This window comes from Triticum urartu, chromosome 3, assembly GCF_003073215.2.
Source record: "Triticum urartu cultivar G1812 chromosome 3, Tu2.1, whole genome shotgun sequence".
NCBI lineage: Eukaryota > Viridiplantae > Streptophyta > Magnoliopsida > Poales > Poaceae > Triticum > Triticum urartu.
This window is the reverse complement of record NC_053024.1, coordinates 2,957,467-2,985,311: the sequence shown is the minus strand read 5'-3', so window position 1 is coordinate 2,985,311 and position 27,845 is coordinate 2,957,467. Positions and strand designations below refer to the sequence as shown.

Here is a 27,845-nt window from a genome sequence, read left to right as displayed (position 1 = left end):
AACATAATTTACATTTGTGGATAGTACCAATGAGATGGGGTGCCTTGTTTACAACTCGGCTCAGTGTTGCTTCTGCTGTGAGGTCAGTTGCTATGTATGGAGTCCTTAGTCCTTACTAGTTGTACTACTCTTTTTTTTTGGGAGAACTAGTTGAAGTACTCTATAATAGAGAGGTACGTGTTGGTGTTAGTACCAATCAAGGCACCCATCTCATTGGTACTATCCACAAATGGGCAGCATTCCTGCAAGAAGCAATCCCGCCACCGCCTTTGGTGAGCTGCCACCCTTCCAGCCACTCAACGACGATGACATACGCTCCTACCTCCACAAGGCCGTCGACTTCGTTTCTGACTACTACAAGTCCGTCGAGTCCATGCCGGTGCTGCCCAGCGTCAAACCTGGCTACCTGCGGGATGAGCTCGGAGCGTCTCCGCCGGTGCACCCAGCCCCTTTCGACGTCGCCATGAAAGAGCTCAGGGCGTCTGTGGTGCCTGGTATCACACACTGGGCCAGCCCAAACTTCTTCGCGTTTTTCCCGGCGACCAATAGCGCGGCTGCTGTCGCCGGAGACCTCATCGCCTCCGCAATGAACACCGTCGGGTTCACGTGGCAGGCGGCTCCTGCTGCTACGGAGATGGAGGTGCTCGTGCTCGACTGGCTCGCGCAGCTTCTGCACCTTCCAAGGAGCTTCATGAACCGCACCGGTGCTTCCCGGGGGACGGGCGGCAGCGTCATTCTAGGGACGACGAGCGAGGCCATGCTCGTCACGCTTGCCGCCGCCCGTGACATAGCGATGCGCCGGAGTGGGGCCGGGATTTCGAGCCTCGCCGTCTACGCCTCTGACCAGACCCACACCACGTTCTTCAAGGCGTGCCGGCTGGCGGGCTTCGACCCTGCAAATTTCCGCTCCATTCCCACCAGGCCAGAGACTGACTACGGCGTCGACCCGTTGAAGCTACTCGCGGCCATGCAGGCTGACGCCATGGCCGGCCTCGTGCCGACCTACGTTTGTGCCACGGTGGGCACCACGTCCTCCAATGCTGTTGACCCCATAGGTGACGTCGCCAAAGTCGCGGCTATGTTCAATGCGTGGGTCCATGTCGACGCCGCCTACGCCGGCAGCGCGTGCATTTGCCCAGAGTTTCGGCACCACCTCAACGGCATCGAGCGCGTGGACTCCATAAGCATGAGCCCGCACAAGTGGCTGCTCACGTGCCTGGACTGCACCTGCCTCTACGTGCGTGATGCAGACCGCCTCAGCCAGTCGCTCGAGACTGATCCCGAGTACCTCAAGAACGAAGCTAGCGTGTCCGGCGACGTCACTGACCTCAAGGACATGCAGGTCGGAGTCGGCCGCCGCTTCCGTGGCCTCAAGCTTTGGATGGTCATGCGCACCTACGGCACCGCCAATCTCCAAGAGCACATCCGCAGAGATGTCGCCATGGCCAAGATGTTTGAGGACTTGGTCCATGCTGATGATCGGTTCGAGATCATCGTGCCGAGAAACTTTGCTCTGGTCTGCTTCAGGATCAAGGCGACTGGAGTTCAGGCCGCCGACGAGGTGAACCGGTTGCTCATGGCAAACGTGAACAAGACCGGCAAGGCGTACCTTACGCACACAGTGGTAGGTGGCAGGCTCGTCCTGCGCTTCGCCGTGGGATCGTCACTTCAGGAGGAGAGGCACATTTTGAGCGCTTGGGAGCTCATCAGGAAGACGGTCAGTGAGATGATGAAGTGAGTTCACTATGGACTATCCAGCCGTGACATTACATATCTATGGTCTTCATTTATTTTTCCAAATAAATATGAACATTTTTTTACAAATATATATATGAACATTTGTTGCGACTCTTGATGGATATATAGCTACCTGGTGATTTTGTGTTCGCCCAATTGGTTGTAAAAGAGTGGTCATGAATAGTTAGTACACGGTAATACTTGGTGTCTGATGTTCACTGAGCTGTTACTGCATAAAGGGAATTCTATTAATCTGTCACAAGATTATTTTTTTTTTGTGGAGAAATCTGTCAATATATTATTGATGACACGTGTTGCCGCGACGCCGTATTGCAAGGGAGTGATGCAAGTATATGAAGAGAAGCCATATTACTTTGTAGTCAAATTGGCATGAAGTAATATCTACATATTTGTTATGACCTTTTGAAGTAAGACGATTTCATATAAGAAGTAGACGGTTAATATTGGAATGTTATGTTTCTGGTGAGCTACTATAGGAGAGTTTATCCATTACTATGTCGATACGTTTCATCGTGCATTGTTTACCCCCTGTCTAATCTACTTTCGATGAATTACCCATAGTTGTAGATAGCTTGCTAAGGATCTTAGCGGCAGACCTCTTTTAAATGCTATAGTGGGCTATTTAAAATGTGTCTTCATGTGTTTGGATCAAAGACTCTTAGCGCATGACCTCTTCTAAATGCTATAGCATGCTATAAAGGAGCTATAGCGAGCTATTTTAAATCATGGAATTACCTGAGCTTGCAGTGGTGTGGATTCAATCGTGTATCGGAGCATAGTTGCAGAACGACCATGTTTCGTGATCACATTGCAAACATAATGCAGCCTTTTATTCATATATTTTGTGCGAATCACGACTCTTTTTCGGCCCCAAAGGACTGCTACTTTGATGAATCAAGCGGTATTAATTCCTAATGCTACTCCTACTCAGCATTATAGGACAGAGTCGTTAGTAGCAGTTGCCTGAGTTTTTCCACTTTCTTTGGTCTCCTCCAATTCAACTCTTTTAGGGAAGGCTATTTACCAAATGAGTCCGTGCAGCTTGCTACAAAACATAAGAATCACTATGAATACAATTTGCACCCGTATCGGCTTCTTTTGAACTAGCAAATAAACTTTCAAAACATTTTTCCAAATAACTTTGAATATTTAAAAAATATACGACCACTGTCTAAAATATGTTAAAAAATCATGACACATATTTTCATATTTGTTCTTTGTTTTCTACAAACGAAACAAAAAAAAGCGAAAAACAGAAAACAAGAAAATAGAAAAATACTAGAATAGAAAAAGAAAAAGGAAACTAATATAAATAAAACAAAATACATAAATATGAATATATATAAAGAAATGAAATTGTGGAAAAAATAAAAGCACAGAAAAAGAGAAAACATTGGCACAAAACCATGCAGCTCCACAAAAGGCATATAAAAAACCATCGGAGTCTATGGCTACTGGGCTGGCCCAGTGGCATTGCCCATTAGGGAGCGCAGTGTATGGGGGCAACTAATTAGGAGTTACTAGCAAGATGCCCGTAGCACGGAGGAAGTAACAAAAGATCGGGTGGACATTGTTTACTTAATAAGTGGAGCCTGCTGAACAATAAAAGATGCACCAAGATATCAATGAAAGTGATGCCATATTGTTGCTAAGTACATATCGAGGAAAATCAAACATATGGTTTCCTGATGAACCCTGTTGTCTAAGCTAAATATTTTCTTCTCAATTTTCATCTTGCAAAAGACTTGTTATTCTCCCTACCTAGCTTTCTCATTGCTCTCGACAAAGAGCATGGGGCAAATGAAAAATATGTTCACACACATTTTGGCAATTGCGACGACGCCAATCACCTTTTGTTTAACACATGCTTCTGTAGTATATTTAGGCAAAGGAAAAAATAATAGACGGCACTTGCAGTACATTTTGCATGGGGCAAAGAAACAAAATGTAAGTAAAATATGCTCCTGAATCATATGTACTCCCTCCGTAAACTAATATAGAAGCGTTTAGAATACTAAAGTAGTGATCTAAATGTTCTTATATTAATTTACATACGAAGTATATAGAAGGGGTGAGTGCACATACACGTATGTACAAAAATATTAGTATTGAATTAATTCTAACTTTCTTACATTTGGATGTACTTCCTCCATTTGTAAATACAAGTGCATTTATAGAATCTAATATGGGCTACATACGAAGCAAAATGAGTGAATCTAAACTCTAAAATACATCTATATTTATCTGTATGTAATTCATATTCAAATCTCTAAAAAGAATTAGTATTTAGGAACTGAGAGAGTGTACTTTCTAAAAACAGAGAAATCACCACTGATGTTCTGGTAGGTGGTTTCGGAAGCTACTGAAGGACACGAGGAGCCGACCGATAGCACGCGTTCGCACTGTCGCATTAGCACAACCTCGTGGAGATCATATACTACTCCAGCCTCCAGGGATTTCGGCTCTCGCAAGCACTTCTTGGTGTGCAGCTGTGCGCGGTGTTGCAGTGCGACAACTTCAAGTACCACTCCCGGGAGTACGCGGTGATGCCGCCACCCCTGCCAGCGGCGGACGACACGCTGCTCGCCTGCGTCGGCGGGGTATTGTACTGGATGAGCGACCCGCCAGCAGGCTGTCGTATTCCTTCGTCCCGCACCAGCCGTTCTACCAGACAAGACGGAGGACAACAACATGAACACCAGAGCATGCGCGCAGCAACAGCAACCGGTGCCCATGTCCGAGCGGCCGGAGCCGCCGGACCTTGTCAACCCAATACGCGTGCCCCATGGCCAACCGGGTCTTCGCGCCCGCGTCGAGGTCAAACTTGGACATGGTAGCAACCACCGCCATGTTTCCTTCTCCAACAGCTAGATCTAGAAGGAAGGAGTGATGCCGGAGAAATATCAAATCCAAATCTGCTTTATTGAGACCGTAACTACAACTAATCTATACAAGAGACATGAAGCTCCGCCAACTCAACTCCGGCGGACGCGGGAGGAGAGGGGAGGGGCCAACAACATGAAAATTGGGAGCGAGAATCTGTTTCGCCAGGGAAGGAGAAGCCTCTAGAGACCCGGCGGTTGGCTCGGCACAACACATCTCAATCCCAATCTCAGCCTTAGATTACATATCAGACGGTTCATATGGCTCAAAGACAGACACATCATCGCCATCAACTCATATTTTTATAGGAGTAGAGATCCCTTATAGGGCTCCCGTAAAGATCAGTATCTAGACCTAGACGCGTGTGAAATGGTGTGCTTCTCAAAAAGTAAAAAAAAAACAGGCTATGCTTCTGCAAAGCACAGTCTGTCCTACCCGAAAAGGGAAAGGCAAGATGTGCTTTTCGAAAAAGAGAAAAGCACAACCGATGCTTTCATGAGTAGTATAATTGTGCTTTCCGAAAATGGAAAAAACATAGTCTATACTTCCGTAAGAAGCACAGTCTGTGCTCCCCCCCTCCCAGAAAAAGTGAAAAGCACAACTCTGCTTCTGGATTCTGGGTTTTTTCCTTAGGTTTTCATTTGTTTTTTCAGGTTTTTAATTTTTATTTCTTTTTTGTTCAAAAAAGTCATGGAAACACTCCTAGGTTGCCACAAGTGATGCACATGCACTTGTCACAATGAATAAACGTGGGAGTAACATTCGCGAGGGATGCCCCCTAACTAGGGATTTCTGCTATATATCACTCGTAGCGCCCCGACAGCGAAAGCCGTCGTCCCTCGGGTTCGGCCCACCTATCCTCCAGCCCATCATCGTACGGGCCAATCATTCGTTCCAAAAAAATTAAGTGGTAAATACATGTGAGCGCTATGTCTCGCATTAAGCGAGACGGTAGCAACTCTCGCTGAAGCATTTTCTCCCCTTGTGTCGTATTGGGATCGGTCCCTTGTCTCCAGGGAGATCGCACGCTGCGCTAGGCACTTGTTCAACATTTGATTAAAAATATTCAAACACTTGTTCAACATTTTTTCAAATGCTCGATTAACATTTTATATACATGATCAAATGTTTTCATCATTTATTTAATACATGGTGAACATTTTTTCTATACACATTTAACATTTCCCATATGCTTGACTAACATTTTTTAAATACTTGTTCAACATTTTTTTTAAATGCTTGATTAACATCTTTATACACATGATCAACAAAATTCATCGTTTTTTTAAAATAAGTGATCAACATATTTTATATACACGTTCAACATTGTTCGAACACTTATTCAACAATTTTTTTAATACTTGTCCAACATTTTTTAATACCTATTCAACATTCCAAATATACTTGTTCAACATTTTTCAAATATTTTTTCAATATTTTTCAAATGTTTTTTGTAGAGTGTTTCGCGTGTTATATATATATATATATAGAGAGAGAGAGAGAGAGAATATTTTAACATATAAACAAAAGTAAAAAATAAAGCAAAAAAAAGAGCATTCCGCCTGCCGCGCGCGTGGGCCGGTCCATTTTGGTCGACTCGTTGAAGGGCGAGATGGACGCCAGTAAATAGGCACACTGCCAAGGAAAAAAGATACTACATACACCGAGGGTCACAAAACTTACGCCAGAGGGTCAGTTTGGTTCATAAACCTAGTAGAGAATTACATATCTCCGTTGGATTGTCTATGTATAGACTATACACACAGCTGAGAGCATACATTGCGTACAAATGAATAATGAATCAATCAATCAAGAAGCATGGTGCATAACGGATCCCGCCGCCTGACCGAGGAAGTGCAGGACTGCGAAAGCGGAGACCGGCACGCCGGCGAGCAGCATGGCGACTACGGCCGCAGCGACGCCAGGCCTGGTGCCCATGGCCAGCAGCTGCAGCGCTCCGGCGAGCACGGACACGTCGGAGACGTAGGCCGGGTAGTAGCGCTTCTCCCAGTCCGCCCACCCCGGCGGCGCCTCGTAGTTTGTCTCCGCCATCCGCGCCTCCCGGATCCTCCGCCGGAGCACCGCCATGCCCTCGTCCACCAGCGCGCCCCCGTAGTGGTGGTCCTGCCCGAAAGCGGCGCAGCGCCTCGTGCTCTGTCGCAGCGCCAGCAGACCGTGGCACGGCACCGACTGCGGCCTCCTCGGTGGCAGCACCGGACAGCGGCGCGGCGGCGACCCGTAAAGCTGGCGCCCAGGCCCGGAGGATGCCGGCCGCACCGTCGCCGGTAAGGAGAGGGCGGACGACATCGATGGAATCGAATCGGCTGAAGAATGAGCCGAACGTGTGATCTGTCAGACACGAAGATGAGACAGCAAGAAAGCGATGGAGGGAGGAGCAGGAATGAAGCAATGGAGGGAAGTGAATGCTGAATAATGGCGAGAGATGCAGCTCGATCGAGTGGGTGTCGTTGCGTCTTATAGGTAGTGGTAGAGAGAGCTCACGCGGTTTCATGGACGGTCATCCTTGGCGGGTTTTGGCCGGTGATTTGGAATCTCGTTGTTTAATTGTGGTTTGGATCCAGCTGACGATGGATGGAGCGGTAATCACCTAGCTAGCTCGTTAAGCAACAACACGACAACCACGAAGGACCATGGATTCCAACTAACACCTGCCTGCCTACCGCCTCTCAGTTTCATCGATTAAATGATCAATCATCGATGAGTTGAATCGTACTCCTACCAGAGCGCCAGGTAATTAAAAAGAGTATATATGTACCTACATATATACTGTTTTCATATGAGTTGAACTGGTAGTGCCTCGGTAGCCTGGGCGGCGGGTTATTTATTTTAAGGAAAAAAAGTCCAAGCAACATGTTCTCTGGATGGGTATATGTACTTAGTACTAAATTAATTTGTATGATCAACCACCCTTCAAAAAAGAAATTGTATGATCAAAGACTATGGTTTTTCCACAACGAATTTCTGACTTTATTTATAGAGAGTGAGATTGATTCATTTTCTCTTTATTGCCTTCTATTGGAAGGAACGCAGCTGACCAGGCATGCTGAATACACCAACTTTTTTGCATTGAACTGAATTATAAATAGTCAGCGAAGGAAACATGCGCAGATGATCATAATCATCGCATATGTCACCAACGTATAGTGCCGGTCCATCCCAGCACCTTGGGTCGAACTACTCTATCATTTTCCCGTCGTAGTGTATTAGTCTCTTCGTATTTTATGCCAAATTTTAAACATAAATCTAACTAACAAAATGTTAATACATGTCACCAAAAAATATATTGTTGGATTCGTTTTTTAACATAGTTTTCTACAATAATAATTTTGCTATGCATAACTTATATTCTATTAATTAAAATCATGGTTAAAATATGACCCTAAATATGGTTGAGACTAACAAACCGGGATGGATGTACAATAGTACCTCGAATTCAATTAGATCATAGTTCCACCCGCAAAAAAATAATTAGATCATAGTTCATCCAAGTATCCTACTAGTACAGTAGTACCTCGAATTTAATTAAATCATAATTCAACCAAGTATCCTACTAGAAAAGGCTAATTAGTTCATTCATCCATGTGCATTGGTCTCTCTATAACAAAATATTGCAAGAAGTTTTGTTGCCCTATGCAAAATCAAAAACATCTTACATTTTGATACAGAGGGAGAGAGTATAATGCTTCTAGCTACCATAGGATAACACATCAGAGATGTCTATATACACCAACCTGTCTTTGAAGGTAATCCACGGTTTTCCAGTGATCAATGTTGCAGAGGGAAATACCTAATGTGTTCTCTGTTGGAAGGAACATGCTATGCATTCTGGATCGACTACTTGAATTCTTTTTTTCAGCCGAATAAGATATTAATAAACACGTGCATATTAATTAATCGTCGCATACATCACGAGAACATGTGCTGGCCGCGGGTTTATCATTTTTCTTTCTCTGATTATCTGTCACCGCCTCAACGCCTAGCTACCTCGAGGCTCTTTTCTAGGTTATTTAATTGATCCATCCACGAATTAGTCCTAGGCCCAGAAAGAGCTCCAGGAAAGTCTACGGGCAAGCAGAGACGTCCATATCGACCAGCTGCTATCAATCGAATCATCCATTTGCAACTCTCATATCCACTTGAACACCTCTGACGATGATCGATCACATGGTGTGAGTAAGTGCTGTTAGGAATTAATTAATTAGGTTAATTAACTATTAATCACTGCTATGTCGGTGCCACTTTTGACAACTGCCTCTCCTTTTGTAACCGCCTTGTAAACTGGGTATAAATACCCCAATCTTCAATCAATAGAATAACTGTTTAATCCATTCGTTCCTCTCTCTTTTTCTTCTTTACACGTTATCAGCACTTTGTCCTAACCTGGAGCGAGCGATTCGGCCACCCACATCAATCCGTCACCGGCGACGTCCTTGATGCCCGAGAGGCAGCAAGGTTTCTCCGACACGACCGGATGCCCAGCGTTCCTTGACGCATCTCGTTGTCCCCGGCGGCAGCCCACGCCCTCCGGCGCGTGGTGCGAGCACGCCTCACCCTGCAGAGCGGCACGGCGGCGCAGGTCTCCAGACGGCGCGTGGTCGCGTGGCCTCGACCTCCCGCATCAGCCTGAGGCGTTCGCGGCACAGGCGCAGGTGCTGCGAGTCTCTCGATCAGGGAAGAAACCAGATGCAAAGAGAAAGAAAGCACAAAATTCAGAGAAAGGTCAAGAACAGCAGAACGGCAAGCGGATCAGAAGAAAACATACAAGATCCCTGTGACACATCTCGTACAAAACGACAATAATGCAAAGACCAACTCTGCATCATACATCAATCAGGTGATTCAATTCCGATTTCGTTATACTAACCTCTAGTGCATCGTTTTTAATGCCGTCCAAAGCAAACTTCGGCAGCAACCCATGGCCCGGTCGACGTTTACCTCGGCTAGGCTCCTCGCGGAGCGGCGACATCCTTCGGCCCGGCTGCTCCCAGCGCTGCACCCCGAGGCGGCCGTGGACCACGGCCCCGGCGTGGCGGAGGATGCACTCCGGGCCTGCATTTTTTTCGATGAGGCGGCCAGGCGCGTAACGCACAACGGCGGTAGCGGCCAACGGCCGGTGCCCGGCATGGCAAAGCCTGGCAGCAAACACGCCCCGCACTGCACAGCGGCAGCAGTTACCATGGCCCCGACGCTCGCATGGGATAAGAAATTGGGGATCTTATCTTCTTTGGAATTTATTCAATTCAACCCTGTACTTAGAGATAATCATATCTTGCCCCTGCAGTTTCAGATCCAGTAAGACTTAACTGGGATTTACTAAACCGCAATGTTTTAGTACCCCCAGATTTCTCTGAAATTGTCAATTCAGTCTCTAAACACTTGCGGTTGCAGTTTTTAAGTCTACAGACTTTTTGGTCTGCATTTTAATCTATGTACTTGCTGTAAAGCATATTAAAAAAGTTGTAATGTGTTCAATCTTCTTGCCTCATGCAATTAAGTCTACAGACTTTGTTTGGTCAGCATTTTAATCTATGTAACTTGCTGTAAAGCATATTAAAAAAGTGTATGTGTTCAATCTTCTTTGCCTCAATGCAATCTCTATAACCATGTAACTATGTACAAACTCTTATTTTGGCAAATTGAAATATATTTTTCTTGCAAATGTTGATGTAAACTCATACTATACAAAAATTATAGTATGAGACTATCTTCAAATTTTATTTGTTGACCACAAGGTATTGGTGACATCTACTGCAATCATTTTGCAGATTATCCATCACTATTGTGAGGTCTACATCTTGTCATTTTAACAAGATGACTACCTTCGAAGTGCTCTTCCAAATATTAATATTACAAGATATCATAAGGTAATACTGGCATCTACTGCAAATTTTGCAGACTATCCACTATTACTGTAAGGTCTACATCGTGTCACTTTGATAGATGATTACCTTCAAAGTGATTTCATATATTTAGCATAACATAAGGTAATAGAATTATGAACATCTACTGACAAAAGTCAGACTATGCTTTCTATTACTGCGAGATCTACACCACATCCGGTGACTATCTTCAAAGTGTTATCCTATATAAATTGAGGTCTACACATATGAGTATATAGCATCAGCTATCGTAAAAATTTGCTCCTCTGAAGCAATTGTTGTTGTTCACTAAAAAGAAGATATTTACTCTCATAGTAAAAGGTATTCATGCATGAACACTACATGCTGAAATAACATATATTTTTCATGAATATTAGTTAATTAAGCCTCACTTTGCTTGAAAAAGTCATAGAATATTACTCAAGTATTGTCATATCCTGGTAATTACCTTCTATTACATAGTAAAATACATGGCAATGGAGCGTATGTCACTATTTATAATTATGGTGTCGTCCATCCATCAAGATGGATCCCATAATTTATGGTACCGATTGAGTGTCTCAACATTTTCGCAATGTCCACATCACATTGTGGTTATACTTTCATAGTGACTAAACTAATGTTAAACATGCAACGTCTATGTTTCTGGCGGTGACTCTAAAGTTGCAACGCTCATATGCATTTTATGTGTCACCAACTTCACTTACTTCTCAAACTAAGTACATAATGGATGAATATTTATTCATCTCGAATGTTTCACTTAAGAGAAACATGCTGCCATGAGCACATCGCGAATGATCACCCATTCGTTTTTCAAGACCTCAAGTCTATCTCAGCTCACAATTCTGTCATTTAATCAACTTCAAGTTGAGATCCCATGATCAAATATTTTCATATGTAATCCGGTTGAAAACCACTTAATACCCTTTACATCCTCATATGATGGTATTATCATTTTTCCATGATGGAGAAACATGGAATTTCTTAAAATCATCAGATTCACCCAACGGGTTCTAACCCATTATTTGTAATTCTTGCTAGTATGAGGACTTCAAAGACAACCGAAGACGGAATTACCTCTTAATAGGGAATAAATCATTTTCAAACGATCACAAAGACAACTCTCAAGTTTGTCAAATGTGTGGTTATACAAACATCGCACCTATGATTACCAAACCCTCAAAGCTATGGTCAAACCACACTGCAAATTTATTGAAAAGGAAAATAAGTTCATTGGATTGTTCTCAAATCTTCATCAGAAGGAGAGAAAATCTAGTGCAATAAAAGGATGGTAAATTCCTTTGCAATGATGATATGTTTGTGTAATGAAATTTTCAATAATACTGGAGACCTCATGTAATCTCTTAATTATCCCAAAATTTTATTAGCCTATACTTGTTGTACTACAAGTAGTGCGATGTTCAATATCTTATTTCTCAGACATGATATTCGATAAATTTTGAATGTATGAATCAAGTAATACTCAATATTGTTGCGTACACAATAATTTTCTAGATCTTAATATATTAAATATTTGGCTTGGTAGCCTTAACAATCCTGGTTTGGGGATGATTAGAAAATTATTGACAATTCTGTTGGTCACAACTTATCAAGTTACAAATTTTCCCAAATCATCAGATTTTATGTGCACCGCATGTGCCATAGGGGAAATAAGTTTTAAGGCACTCTCACCTTAAAATTCTAAGCAAGACACTTATTCTTCCTTGAACACATTCAAAAGATATGTCTGGATTGCTTAACCATTATCTGGGGTAATTTAGATACTTCATGATACTCATATACACATTCATAAAATGTTTTTAAGTGTGTCTCTTATCACACACAAGCATGCATGATCTTACTAAATAAATTACTCAACTTATCAAAGTAGGAGCAAATTCTCCTGAAAACATGATCTATAAACCCATTCGAATGAACAGTGTTGTTGAACTAATTAGATGAGAATTTTTTTGTATTAGGTACTTTATGTGCATACCCAGAATGGTTTAGCTAAATTTCTTATCAAAGAGAGTTAAATGAATTACATGACCACTTTTAAAGAATTGTAAATTTACCAGCCTCTTGCTGGACACATACGGCCTTATACACCGTAAGTATGATCTAACTCATACCAACTGCATATCATACTATTTTCCCCTTGTAGTAACTACGTGGAAATCAACAAAGTATTTCCCATCTGCGATAATTCGGTTACATACCAATATCACCACTCCAGCGTACATCAATGGACACTCACAGAAAATTAGGGATCTTGTGAGGAATAACAATTTATCCGTCAATCAAAATTATTCATAGCCTGTATGTTGATTGCATCAGCAATAAGGATATTTTCCGGCATTAGGGGGAGATAAGTACCATAAAGAATGCCGAGAAATAAATTAGAAATGTTATTGACATTCAATCCTTATATCCACGTACTCAAAGAATCTAAACTAGAAGTTTAGAGAATCATATATTTGCAACACATTGCAAATTTGCCACATACATTTACTGATGACAAGGTGTCACTAAATTCTATATTCCTGCAGTAAAGTGTCAGAAAGAGTGGAGGTACCTGATAAACCACTCTTCTCCCCAAATGAGAGCAAGGGAGGAGAAAATCTGACAAAACGAGATATAACTTCTCATATGCTTCCGCGGAAATAGAGGAAATCAAATCCTCAACCAGTAAATGTAATTCAACATCAAGTTGAGAGACACCTCACTAGATGCTCATCATCCAAAGCCCGACATAAATGTGCACAAATGTTTTGGTGCCGGGACATCGAGACACCTTGACTCCATTTGCTGTAGGAAATCACATGGAGTTAAAAAGGAATGAATATACTCCACAAACTTCAATGATTCCATTAGAATCATATGAATTAAAGACTACATTTGTCGACATATATTTCTTCTCAAATTGCTAAAACCTTTTGGGCCTTGAACCAAAATCCATGGTAGAGTGCCTCTTGCACTCATATTGGTTCACATAAAAGGAAGCAAGTAACGAAGAATAGCACTCGCTCTGCAAACGAGTGGTATTACCGCAGTAATACCTACTTCTCATAAGTATATTCCATATGAAATACTAAAAACTTCTCATTCATGAACAAAGTCAATGAGGTGGTGAGAAAGCGAGGCTTGTAGCAAAAGAGTTCACGCAAAGACCCGACATCGATTATGATGTAACATACCCGCTTGGTATGAGTGGAATTATGTTTCGATACTAAATACCATTGGCAATAAAATAATAAAATTATCCATGCAGTTGATGGATGAAGTGGCTACATACTCATATGAGTCACTTGTTTCGGAAATCTATACTGAAGTCCCTGAAGGGCTTATACTTCCGAATTCAAAAGCAAATCGCAACAAATTTTGTGTAAAACTTCATAAGTCACTCTATGACTTGAAATCGGAAATCGTATGGTACTACCGACTAAATGAGTTCCTTCTTCAAAAAGGTTACTCGAATAATGATGATTATTTACATGTTTAGTAAAAGAATCAATTTGATTTTCTTTCATCACCTCAGTGTATATTGATGACCTCATCATTAATATCTATACAAGACCTAAACATACACAAAATCATCTCAAGACGGAAAATTTGGATTGAACCAAATTTAGCTTAAGTTTACAACTTGAGCATTCTCTCAAGAACTATCAGTCTACATATATCCAATACATATATGAGAATTCAATGTGGATATACTGTGCCAACAATAAGTCATGTATGGTCATACTAATAGGATACAAATCCATTCATACCTAGGGGTGATAATTAAGTGATATCAACACCTGAATTTCTATCTTACTAATAACAAAGCACTCATATAATTGCAAACCATGTCAAGCCTGACACTATGCTTGCTATCTTTGTTTAGAGTGCAACCCCCAACAAAGGTATATGGTCGATATAAGAATTATCAACTTATATCTCAAGCTCACAATAAATCGTTGGACAATTCCATCAAGAAAATCAAGATATGACCATGATATATGAAATGATATTGGCTCTTTATTTGATCCCAACAATGCCACATTAATGACTGAATTCATTGGAATAGTCTTCTTATGAAAGTCATCAAAATGGACTTTAACAGCTACTTCCACTTATAATTCTCACATAATTTCTTTATCTACAAGCATTGCAAAATATGCATGGCTCGGCAGAATGATAAACCACACTCAAAACCATGTGGTTGAGATTCATCAGAATAACATAACTTGATTTATCAAGATGCTACCACTTGTATTACTCAATACATACAGGTTATATGAAGAGCAATATCACAAAGCACATTGCTCGAGATCACTTATCCTCATGAATTTTAGAAAAGTGATGAAACAATTTGCAAACAGAAAATTGGAAAAACCGACATATTATTCATAATGTCATGATCATGTCAATGTAATTGATATGAGACATCCTCCAGATTTACAAAGTCCAGGGGGAGTAATCTCCCAAAGTATACCTGTTAACAACCATCAGATTACATATATTGTACTCTTTTTCCCTTCATGAGTTTTTCCCTAATGGTTTCTCATAAAAGGTTTTTAACGAGACAATATAGAAACAAGTGTTCATATATGTCATATCATTTTCTCCTTATATTTTTTCCATTGGGTTTTAAAGGAGTTTTCAATGGCATATATAATCGCACTCTTTTCCCTTATGAGTTTTCTCTCAAAGTTTCTCATAACGGTTTTTAATGAGGCAATATCTTTTAAGATAATATGCAATACTTTCAAGTTTTCCCCATTGAGGTTTTTAAAGGAAAATATACAAAGCATATTTATTGTTCTCTAAACTCACCAATGATTTTTCTCCTTCTTCAAAGGTTTTTCTCGTATGAGTTATCAAGAGACAATAATCATTATATGTTGCATCATTTTCTCCTTATTATTTTTCTCACTGGGTTTAAAGGAGTTTTAGCAACATATCTACACTATTCTCCTCATATTTTTCCCACAGGGTTTTTGGAGGAGACTTCCAAGATGAAGATGATGAACGTTCAAGGCAAATACATACTAGGAGGAGTCTATCAAGATGATGTATATTCACAAAGACAAGCATTGATTAGGGGGAGTGTTAGGAATTAATTAATTAGGTTAATTAACTATTAATCACTGCTATGTCGGTGCCACTTTTGGCAACTGCCTCCTTTTGTAACCGCCTTGTAAACTGGGTATAAATACCCCAATCTTCAATCAATAGAATAACTATTCAATCCATTCGTTCCTCTCTCTTTTTTTCTTCTTTACAAGTGCGACGCGTTGTATGAGTAATTCACGCGCCATTTAGCCAGACGGTGTCCACCCAATGTTACCTATAGAGAAAAATTCACTACAGGCCCTAGTACTTGCGCCGGCGTTAGCTTTAGTCCCTATGATTACAAATACCTAAAATACAGTCATCAAAGTTGCTCTAGAGGGTCATCTACGGTTCATTATATGGTTTGCTATACGTATTGGCTGACCTGGCCCGAGTCAACAGCCGCCAACTGTGCGCTGACTGCCACATGTGCTAGGTTGGCTTGAATACGCGCTCGCAAGGTTTTTTTTTTTGCAAAGTTGCGTGCGTCACTCATCAACATCACCGTCAAGATCGACCCCACCGCCGAGAGCAGACCAGCGACCTGCAAGGACAGGATGTCGTTGGCGTACACTACTTACAATTACAAGGAGCAGTCGCTGTGCAAGACGTACTAGACGGCGGCGGTGTGCACGAGACGGCGGCAGGGAGCACCCGTGGTAAGAAGCGGCAGCAGCAGCAACGGACGGCGGGCTCCAGGCTCCCTGCAGTGCTCCGAGTCCTTCAAGAGGGTCGCGCCGTCGCTGTTGCCTTGCTCCAAGCATCTCGACGCCGTAAAGCTTAGGACCCACGCAGATGTCGTCGGCGACCAGAAGGAGACGGAGTATTCCGACTCCGAATACGACGACGAGAAGCAGCAGAGCCGTTTTGAAGCACTCCTGTCCACGGCCAGAGCAGGTTCTCCTGCGTGCAAGGCTCGCCCAAGAACGCAATGGCCATCGTCCGGGAGCTCCTGCTCCTCATGGAGATGGAGACAGCGTACACGCCTGCGCTGCGCACCCAGTTGTTCGCAAGTCTGAGGACCTCATCAATGACGCCAACGATCTTGCCGGCCACGACGGCGACGACGACTACTACTATCGCACGAGCCCTAAGAACATCCACGAGGAAGACGGGACCACGGCCGCCGGAAGCCCCTCCACGAGCGCCGCCTACTGGGCGACGCACCGAGCTGAGCTGGCCAGGGTGTCCGAGCTAGTCTCCTCAGAGGTGCCGAGGTCGAGACTGGACGCCGCTAGCGTGCAGGCGGAGCGACGGGACATCAGCGCCGACATAGAGACCGCCTTGCTCGATGCTTTGGTGCTGGAGTTCGTCATGGATCTCGGTGGCTGCTAATCGATGGCGCCCAATCCGCCATTGTAGCGTGTAGGTGCAGGACAAAGAACAGAGCGGTGACCTCTGCCTTGCTCTGTTTTTGTTGAGTAGTTGCTCATAGGTCGGGACCTAGTGCTCAGTGCCAAGTGGAGGCCTGTATCGCCCTCCCAAACGTCGGTTCCCTGCCCCATGCTACCACCTCGCTCGATGCCATGCGCCATGACCACCTTCCTGCCCCACGCCGCCGGCAGCGAGCACGAACGCTGCTACCTCCACATGTCGTTCCGCCGCCACACACAGCTTCGGCGAGCCCCACTCCTCCGCTCTTCCCAGCTCCCCACTCACCTCCGTCGCCTCCCCACAGTAGCGCTGCACGGTTTGGCTGTCGGAGGCGGTGACCCGAGCACTGCGTTGTAGCAAGGCAGAAGGAGGAAGAAAATCTTGATGTGGCATTGTCCAATGGCTTCTTGATGACACGCGGTTTCATAGGAGGTGACGTCGGCCTCGGGGCGCGTCGGACGGCGATCAGTTTGGCCGGGAGGCCGACGGACAGAGGTGACGAAGACGGCAAGGGCGTCGGCGTTATAGGTCGTCTTGCTCTAATTAAAACATCAGAGGAAGAAACGGGGACCCTGGCAAAGCTCTTTGACATGGTGGTGCACCATGGGATGATCTCCGGCCACGCTACGCAGGGCGACGTCCATGGCACGAGCTTGGCCACTGGACAGAAGGGGGGAAAGAGCATGTCAGTGGTCAACGCTGCCACTTTAAAATGCGGCGACACGTGTGTACTTGCCGGCGAGGGATCGGCCTCGCGCTGGAGAAGCGGAGGCTGGTGCGGCCCTGGTGGCTTTGGCGGTCATGGCCGAGGCGAGCGGGCGCCTCGAGCGGAGCTCGGCCAGGAGGAGGAGAGGGTGGAGGGGAAAAGGAGGACGGTGCAGGTGGCGAGGCTCACCCGACCGGCGGCGGGAACCGCCGGGCGCGTCGTGAGGATCGCGTGCGAGCGTCTTTCGCGGGGACCGCTCGGGCTGCTGGGGCTGTGCGTTATGAGGACGAGACAGGGGTGGATCGGTCGGACCAGGGGGTGCGCTCGGTCCGACCAAGGGGGCAGATCTTTAAATAACTGGCAACTTTGCAAAAAGACCCTTGCGTGCGCGCGTATTCAAGCCAACTTAGCACATGTGGCAGTCAGTCACAGTTGGCGTCTGTTGACTCGGGCCAGGTCAGCGAATACGTATAGCAAACCATATAATGCCAGGCACAGAAAATCAACCAGATTGTGTCAAGATTCGTGCATATAGTACTGGACGGTGATGGATGCGTGTGGTCGAGATGGTCAACGCCCACACGTGTGGGCGTTAACATTTCCGAATAACTTTGATAACTGTATTTCGGGTATTTATAATCACAAGGACTAAAGCTAACGCCAACGCAAGTTACATGCCCTGTAGTGAATTTTTCTTATATATACCACAAGTATGTGGTATATGTATAGACGGTTTAAGGGGAAAACTTCCATTCACGGGATTCCTGAAACACGGGAGAAATGACACTTAATAGAGATGGGAATAGAAATTTTGATTTGCAGAGGAGATCCTCTGTAAATCCTATAACAAGGGAAGTGGCCTCAACTTCAATCACAAGTTCAACCTCAAGTTGAAGAAAGCCCAGCACACATGGAACATTGAAGTTGATGTCCATGACGTTGCTTCAAAAGCTGACTTCCACCAGAATATTCGCCACACACACCGTGGTGGCAGGAGAGATCACATACGCCATAGTGTTGTGCCGAGGCAACACGAACAGTTCCAGCTCACAGCACATGCGTCAATGAAGCTCTCCAAGAGGCATAGTTGTCTGTGGGCACATAAGTAAGTGATCATCATTGACATGGTGTGCAATCTTAAACTTTATGTCAAGGTAATTAATCGGGCATCTCATGTGCATAAGATATTAGCGGAATAGGATGGTAATGTTATCGTGCGGTGCACTTATTACTTGTTCAACAAACATGCCCTCAATATGTCCGAGAGTTCGCCACTGCAGTTGAGGAGATTGAGGATCATACCAACTGTCTACACGGCCTACGGTCTGACGCACTGCATACCAGGGTTGACACATGCAAATTGTACCTATTGTCTCGAGGACTTGAGTTCTATCAGCAGTTTCACTAGATGACCAAGTGTGATGCTTGCAACGCCGTGATGCTGCTACAACTTGCACTTGCACAAGTTTTTTCCAGTGAGTCAATGTAGCAACTGCCCACATTCACGGCCAACACACTCAAAGGTAAGCGCCCCCAATCGAGTTTCCGAAAAAAAAAATCTATAATACTAAATGCGTGCATGTTTTGATGTTGGCCTCTCCTTGTTGTTGCTCAACCATGGCCTCAAAAATATGTTTGCTAAGATTTTAATTATGATCAGTAAAATGTAGATGTGATTTTTTTACAAACACGTGCATCTAATAACATGAAATGCTCCTCCTCTAGGATCCGCTGCTCTGGCAGCCTCACACACCACGAACCAAGAAATAAGTAAATATAATGGAAGAGGTACGTAGCAGTGAGAAATCCATTGTCCGCCAGTGCTTCTAGATTGGTGCGGGTGGACCCGATGCAATTTCATTTCCACCTCTGTTTCTAGAATACAAAATCTATACAAACAGGAATGCGAGATGGATCCCCGCGAGAGAGAAATATCCACCCATCCACGGTGTTGTCCCTCTTCCACATCCAGCTCTCTTTCGTGGAGAGACACACTAGATCCGCATGGACGATTACTCCGGCGCAGACCACGACGCCGAGCACTATCATTGACTCCTCCCCGGGATCTCTAGAACTCTCCGGTGAAGGAAAATTGACATGCACCGCCACCCCCAATCATATCCAGATAGTACGGAATTGTTCAAAAATTATAAGCCCTTTTCATCAATTTTCTATCTGTCATGTAAAATATACATAACCATTGTGGTTTGGGACATTTGTGGATTACGGTTTGTGGAATTTATTAAATGGTATGTGAAATTTATATTCGTGAAGATGATTTTGATTAAACTCATTTTGGTGATGTGTGCGACATATATGCACAATATATGTGAAACTCATTTGAGTGGTGTGTTGTTTGTGAAATTTGTGACTTGTGAATGCGTGATTCGGTGGAATCTGTGAAATTGATGAAAAATAACATAAAGTGATGCTTATGACATGTGGAATATGTGATTACAATTTGTGAAACTGAATGTGGTGGAATTTGTTTTGCAGTGTGTGAAAATGTTATGTCAATCTATGGAATTGGTTATTACAATTGGTGAAATCGGTATTTCAATCTATGAAATAGCTGAAATAACCTATTGCAATTTGTGAAGTTGGTATTTCAATCTATGAAATAGTTGAAATTACCAGTTTTGAAATCGTTTTTATTTTGGAATCTGTGAAATAATTTGAATTTGTGATCGTTCAAGCCGGACCTAACTTGGACATCCGGCTAAATTACCGCCAGCCCTCCTCATGCCGGCTCATAGCGCATTAGGTTTCCCATGAGTTGCACGTACAAGCAGAGTGACGCGGGTCTGGTTCGTCTTCTAAATTCTAATAGGTTATTGATCTTCAACCCCAAAATGACACAAGGCAATCTTTTTTTTTTGAAGGGTACACAAGGCAATCTTATGATGTAATGTAACAGGTGTCGTTATCACATTCCACAAAGCATTTGACTTCGGGTCCACTCTCTCGGTGGTGTTGTAAACTTCAGGCTTCAGTTCTAGAGCCGGCCAATCGCGTCCTTTCTAAAAAAATGTTGGGTCGTTGAAGCCAGCAATTTGACAAGTTGTCTCGTTGAATTTTTTTGCATAGTAATATGTGTCTCATTCATATAAAAAAGGTCAAAATACAAATCACGTAAGGACCGACATGACAAAACTGAAAAGATAGCAAAACATCTCTGAGCTTGACACCAATTTCTGTCATTTACCTCCGGCACCACCATAGCAGCCACCGAAGAAAAGATTGACGGATCACCTTCGCTCGTTAAAACCAGTGAAATAAGAAAAGAAAATACATATTACTCTGCGTTTATACTGCAGCTAAAACCAAAAGAATTACATATCTCCATTGCACTGTGTATCTAATTATCTACAGACACAGATAGCACACGCTGCCGGCGAATGAATGATAGTCAATCAAGAAACAAGGTGCAAAACGGATCCCGCCGCCTGCCCAAGGAGGTGCAGCGCGAAGACGGCGGACACCGGCACGCCGGCGAGCACCAGCGCGGCAACAGCAGCCGCGACGCCGGGCCTGGTATCCATGGCCAGCAACTGCAGAGCGCCGGCGAGCGTGGACACATCAGAGACGTACGCCCGGTAGTAGCGCTTCTCCCAGGCCGCCCACCCCGGCGGCGCCTCGTAGTTGGTCTCGGCCATCCGCGCCTCCCGGATCCTCCGCCGAAGCACCGCCATGCCCTCGTCCACCAGCGCGCCCCCGTAGTGGTCCCGCCGGAAGGCACCGCAGCACACCGTCGCCATCGCCCGCGGCCTCCTCGGTCGGAGCAGCGGACCGTGGCAGGGCGGCGACCCGTGCAGCTGGCGCCCAAGTCCCGGGGCTGCTGGCCGCATCGTCGACTGCAATGAGACGGCGGGCGACATCGATTTCACCGAATCTGCTAACGAATAAGCCGAGCGTGTGATCTCTTGATGCAAAATGGACGTATTAGGGCTCTGGTGTTGTCTTGTGCTTGAATCAAGCCCAATTAAGGGGAGGCATTGGAGGACGATAGGATGAGGTCTGCCGGGTGTCTAGCTAACCATCGTCGTCGACGTTGATGCGGTCGTAGTTGGTGATAATCCACAAGTGTAGGGAATCAGTTGTAGCCCTTCCGATAAATAAGTGTCAAACCCAATAAGGAGGCAAAGGTAGAATTAATACTCCTCAAGTTCTATCGACCACCGATACAACTCTACGCACACTTAATGTTTTCTTTACCTAAAACAAGAAATAAAATTACTCTATAGGTGTAATAGAATAGGTTTGCAAGATAATAAAGAACATGAAAATAAAAGTAAAGTGTTGTTTTAATAAAGAACAATAAAGTAAATATAGTGAGTGTGGAAAAGTGGTGGTTCATACGTCTCCGTTGTATCTACTTTTCCAAGCACTTTTGCCCTTATTTTGGACTGTAACTTGTATGATTTGAATGGAACTAACCCGGACTGACGCTGTTTTCAGCAGAATTACCATGATGTTGTTTTATGTGCAGAAAACAAATATTTTCGGAATGACCTGAAACTCCACGGAACATCTTAGAAAAAACAATAAAAAATCCTCGCCAAAGATGAAGACCAGGGGGCCCACACCCTTCTCACGAGGGTGGGGGGCGCCCCCCCTAGGGCGCGCCCCCTACCTCGTGGGCCCCCTGTTGCGTCTCCGACTCCAACTCCACCTCCATATATTGAGTTTCGATGAGAGAAAAATCAGAGAGAAGAAATCATCGCGTTTTACGATACGGAGCCGCCGCCAAGCCCTAAAACCTCTCGGGAGGGCTGATCTGGAGTCCGTTCGGGGCTCCGGAGAGGGGGATTCGTCGCCGTCGTCATCATCAACCATCTTCCATCACCAATTTCATGATGCTCACCGCCGTGCGTGAGTAATTCCATCGTAGGCTTGCTGGACGGTGATGGGTTGGATGAGATTTATCATGTAATCGAGTTAGTTTTGTTAGGGTTTGATCCCTAGTATCCATTATGTTCTGAGATTGATGTTGCTTTGACTTTGCTATGCTTAATGCTTGTCACTAGGGCCCGAGTGCCATGATTTCAGATCTGAACCTATTATGTTTTCATGAATATATGTGAGTTCTTGATCCTATCTTGCAAGTCTATAGTCACCTACTATGTGTTATGATCCGGCAACCCCGAAGTGACAATAATCGGGACCACTCCCGGTGATGACCCTAGTTTGAGGAGTTCATGTATTCACTATGCGCTAATGCTTTGTTCCGGTTCTCTATTAAGAGGAGGCCTTAATATCCCTTAGTTTCCAATAGGACCCCGCTACCACGGGAGGGTAGGACAAAATATGTCATGCAAGTTCTTTTCCATAAGCACGTATGACTATTTACGGAATACATGCCTACATTACATTGATGAATTGGAGCTAGTTCTGTGTCACCCTATGTTATGACTGTTACATGATGAACCGCATCCGGCATAATTATCCATCACTGATCTTGTGCCTACGAGTTTTCCATATACTGGTTCTCGCTTATTTACTTTCCCGCTGCTACTGTTACAATCACTACAAAATACCAAAAACATTACTTTTGCTGTCTTTACTTTTGTTGCCGCTACCACCACTATCATATTACTTTGCTACTAAACACTTTGCTGCAGATACTAAGTTTCCAGGTGTGGTTGAATTGACAACTCAGCTGCTAATACTTGAGAATATTCTTTGGCTCCCCTTGCGTCGAATCAATAAATTTGGGTTGAATACTCTACCCTCGAAAGCTGTTGCGATCCCCTATACTTGTGGGTTATCAGTGGTAGGATGTGTGAAATTGTCCCTAGTCAATTGATAACTAGACCAAATTTGATGTACTTATGACTGGAACTATTTGCAAGCATCCACAACTATTAACTTGTCCATTAAGGTAAACCCAAACATATCATTAAGATAAAATTGGCCCCCCTTCATCCCATATGCAACAAAAAACCAAATAGTGTTTAGGCTTCTATCACTCTCGCAACCCGTCATAAGCAAATTAATCACATATTGCAACACCCTATAATATAATACATATAGCGTGCGTTCATATATATAATGGGCACCAAAGGACAACAACAAAATAAAACATGCAACTCAAGCCAATCATGATCACCAATCAATCCATACGACAAAAGTGATCTACTCAACCATAATACGATGACACAAATCATTGGGTACTAACTCATAGCACCAAAGACCATGTTCAAGTAGGGGATTACAGTGGGTCATGGGAGAGTCGACCGCTGATTATAGAGAGGTTATGGAGGTGTTGATGAAGACGGTGGTGTTGATGGAGATGGTTGTCATAATGATGGTTCCCCCGGCGTCACTCCGGCACCACCGAGAGAGAGGGGGAGAGGGGCCCTCTTCTTGCCCTTGCTTGCCTTCCCCCTAGATGGGAGAAGGGTCCCCACCTCTGGTCCTTGGCCTCCATAGTCCCCGAAGGGCGGGAGCCCCTCCGAGATTGGATCTCTCCTCCTCTTTTTCTCTAGGTTTTCCTCTCTATTTTGATATTGTTTTCGGGTCGAACGCCGTTTCTTAAATAACTAGAGTTTCTTAACTCCGATTGGGATGAAATTTTAACACAAATTTTTCACTAAATTAGTTTCCTTGTGGCCGAAGGAGAGCTCCATCCGACTTACGGGTCCCCCACAAGCCCTGATGGCGTGACTGATGTCGCTTGAAACTATGTCGGTATTTCCCCAAAGAGGAAGGGATGATGCAGTACAGCTATGGTACGTATTTCCCTCAGTTATGAAACCAATGTATCGGTCCAATAGGAGAACCAAGCAACACTATGTAAACGGTACCTGCACACAAAGAACAAATACTTTCAACCCGACGCGTAAGAGGGGTTGCCAATCCCTCCTCGGGTAAAAGATAGATTGGTTTGTATGATTTTGCATAAATAGATCTCACAAAAACACAAAATAAAATAAGTAAGTAAAAAATGCAGCAAGGTATTTTTGGGTTTTTGGAATAATAGATCTGAAAATACAAGTGGCAAATAATAGATCGGAAAGAAAATATGATAAAGATTAGACCGGGAGGCCGTAGATTTCACTAGTGGCTTCTCTCAAGAAATAGCACACAGTGGGTAAACAAATTAATGTTGGGCAATTGATAGAAGATCGAATAATTATGATGATATCCAAGGCAATGATCAATATATAGGCATCACGTCCAAGATTCGTAGACCAACTCCTGCCTGCATCTACTACTATTACTCCACACGTCGACCGCTATCCAACATGCATCTAGTGTATTAAGTTCATGGAGAAATAGAGTAATGCAATAAGAACGATGACATGATGTAGATGAGATCTATTCATGTAGGAATAGCCCCCATCTGGTTATCCTTAATAGCAGCGATACATGCGTGTCTTGCTACCCCTTCTGTCACTGGGAAAGAACACTGCACGATCGAACCCATCATAAAGCACCTCTTCCCATGGCAAGAAAAATCGATCTAGTTGGCCTAACTAAACCAAATATTCAAAGAAGAAATACGAGGCTATAAATAATCATGCATATAAGAGATCAAAGAAGACTCAAATAATATTCATGGATATAGATCTGATCATAAACTCAAAGTTCATCGGATCCCAACAAACACACCGCAAAAAGAGTTACATCAAATAGATCTCCAAGAGACCATTGTATTGAGGATCAAAAGAGAGAGAGGAAGCCATCTAGCTACTGCCTACGGACCCTTAGGTATATGGTGAACTACTCACGCATCATTGGAGAGGCACCAATGAGGATGATGAACCCCTCTGTGATGGTGTTAGATTGGATCTCGTGGTTCTGGAACTTGCGGGGGCTGGAATTGTGTTTCATCGACTCCCCTGGGGTTTCTGGAATATTTTGGAATTTATAGGGCGAAGAGGCGATGCAGGTGCATCCGTGGGGGCACAACCCCCTGGGCGTGCCTGGGCTCCTGGGCATGCCCTGGTGGGTTGTGCTCCTGATACGTCTCCAACGTATCTATAATTTTTGATTGTTCCATGCTATTATATTATCAACCTTGGATGTTTTATATGCATTTATATGCTATTTCATATGATTTTTGGGACTAACCTATTAACCTAGAGCCTAGTGCCAGTTTCTGTTTTTCCTTGTTTTTGAGTATCGCAGAAAAGGAAAATCAAACGGAGTCCAATTGACCTGAAATTTCACGGAGATCATTTTTGGACCAGGAGAAGCCCACGGAGTACCGGAGATGTGCCAGAAGAGTCCCGAGGCCACCACGAGGGTGGGGGCGCGCCCCCCTACCTCGTGGCCGCCTCGGGGACCCCCCCCCCCTGACTTGTTCCCGACTCCAACACCTCTTATATAACCCCAAACTTCCAGAAAGAAACCTAGATCGGGAGTTCCGCCGCCAGAAGCCTCCGTAGCCACCAAAAACCAATCTAGACCCGTTCCGGCACCCTGCCGGAGGGGGGGAATCCCTCTCCAGTGGCCATCTTCATCATCCCGGCGCTCTCCATGACGAGGAGGGAGTAGTTCACCCTCGGGGCTGAGGGTATGTACCAGTAGCTATGTGTTTGATCTCTCTCTCTCTCGTGTTCTTGATTTGGCACGATCTTGATGTATCGCGAGCTTTGCTATTATAGTTGGATCTTATGATGTTTCTCCCCCTCTACTCTCTTGTAATGGATTGAGTTTTCCCTTTGAAGTTATCTTATCGGATTGAGTCTTTAAGGATTTGAGAACACTTGATGTATGTCTTGCATGTGCTTATCTGTGGTGACAATGGGATATCACGTGATCCACTTGATGTATGTTTTGGTGATCAACTTGCGAGTTCCGTGACCTCATGAACTTATGCATAGGGGTTGGCACACGTCTTGACTCTCCGGTAGAAACTTTGGGGCACTCTTTGAAGTTCTTTGTGTTGGTTGAATAGATGAATCTGAGATTGTTTGATGCATATCGTATAGTCATACCCACGGATACTTGAGGTGACATTGGAGTATCTAGGTGACATTAGGGTTTTGGTTGATTTGTGTCTTAAGGTGTTATTCTAGTATGAACTCTAGGATAGATTGAAAGCAAAGAATAGCTTCGTGTTATTTTACTACGGACTCTTGAATAGATCGATCAGAAAGAATAACTTTGAGGTGGTTTCATACCCTACAATAATCTCTTTGTTTGTTCTCTGCTATTAGTGACTTTGGAGTGACTCTTTGTTGCATGTTGAGGGATAGTTATATGATCCAATTATGTTATTATTGTTGAGAGAACTTGCACTAGTGAAAGTATGAACCCTAGGCCTTATTTCAACGCATTGCATTACCGTTTGTGCTCACTTTTATCATTACTTACCTTGCTGTTTTTATACTCCCTCCGTCCAGAAATACTTGTCATCAAAATGGATAAAAGGAAATGTATCTAGACGTATTTTAGTTTTAGATACATCTCTTTTTATCCATTTTGATGACAAGTATTTCGGACGGAGGGAGTATTTTCAGATTACAAAAACCTTTATCTACCATCCATATTGCACTTGTATCACCATCTCTTCGCCGAACTAGTGCACCTATACAATTTACAATTGTATTGGGTGTCTTGGGGACACAAGAGACTCTTTGTTATTTGGTTGCAGGGTTGTTTGAGAGAGGCCATCTTCATCCTACGCCTTCCACGGATTGATAAACCTTAGGTCATCCACTTGAGGAAAATTTTCTACTGTCCTACAAACCTCTGCACTTGGAGGCCCAACAATGTCTACGAGAAGAAGGTTGTGTAGTAGACATCAGCTCCCCACAGGCCTCCCCTCTAGTACTTCTTTGGCCCACTGGGTCTCTTCTGGTCCAAAAAAATCTCCAAAAAGTTTTGCTGCGTTTGGACTCCGTCTGGTACTGATATTCTACGAAGTAAAAAAACAAGGAAAAAACTGCAACTGGCACTGGTCGCTATGTCAATAGGTTAGTCCCAAAAAATGATATAAAGTTGCTATAAAATGATTGTAAAACATACAAGAATGACGCTTACCAATATTACCTATCCTTTGACATTCATCACAAGATAAAACAAACTTACGGGCATCCTTGAAGAGAGTAGGCCAATAAAAACCAGATTGCAATACCTTGTGAGCAGTTCTATCTCCCGCATGATGTCCTCCA

General features: G+C 43.9%; 3 protein-coding genes across 3 annotated transcripts; 1 reads left to right on the top strand and 2 right to left on the bottom strand.

Moving 5' to 3' along the window:
- Nucleotides 1–229: 229 nt before the first annotated feature.
- Nucleotides 230–1,738, top strand: LOC125547470 (tryptophan decarboxylase 1-like). Its single transcript, XM_048711329.1, has one exon. It carries the CDS (start codon nucleotides 230–232, stop codon nucleotides 1,736–1,738), a length of 1,509 nt encoding a protein of 502 aa, XP_048567286.1.
- A 4,670-nt stretch (nucleotides 1,739–6,408) lies between these two features.
- LOC125547469 lies at nucleotides 6,409–7,095 on the bottom strand. The gene has a single exon (XM_048711328.1). It carries the CDS (start codon nucleotides 6,946–6,948, stop codon nucleotides 6,451–6,453), a length of 498 nt encoding a protein of 165 aa, XP_048567285.1. The 5' UTR covers nucleotides 6,949–7,095; the 3' UTR covers nucleotides 6,409–6,450.
- A 13,860-nt stretch (nucleotides 7,096–20,955) lies between these two features.
- Nucleotides 20,956–21,638, bottom strand: LOC125547467. The gene has a single exon (XM_048711327.1). The coding sequence runs from the start codon at nucleotides 21,597–21,599 to the stop codon at nucleotides 21,135–21,137; it is 465 nt and encodes a 154-aa protein (XP_048567284.1). The 5' UTR covers nucleotides 21,600–21,638; the 3' UTR covers nucleotides 20,956–21,134.
- Between the last annotated feature and the right edge of the window lie 6,207 nt (nucleotides 21,639–27,845).

Coding starts and splice junctions, on each gene's coding strand:
- LOC125547470 (XM_048711329.1), top strand. CDS start 230: ATGGGCAGCATTCCTGCAAGAAGCAATCCCGCCACCGCCTTTGGTGAG.
- LOC125547469 (XM_048711328.1), bottom strand. CDS start 6,948: ATGTCGTCCGCCCTCTCCTTACCGGCGACGGTGCGGCCGGCATCCTCC.
- LOC125547467 (XM_048711327.1), bottom strand. CDS start 21,599: ATGTCGCCCGCCGTCTCATTGCAGTCGACGATGCGGCCAGCAGCCCCG.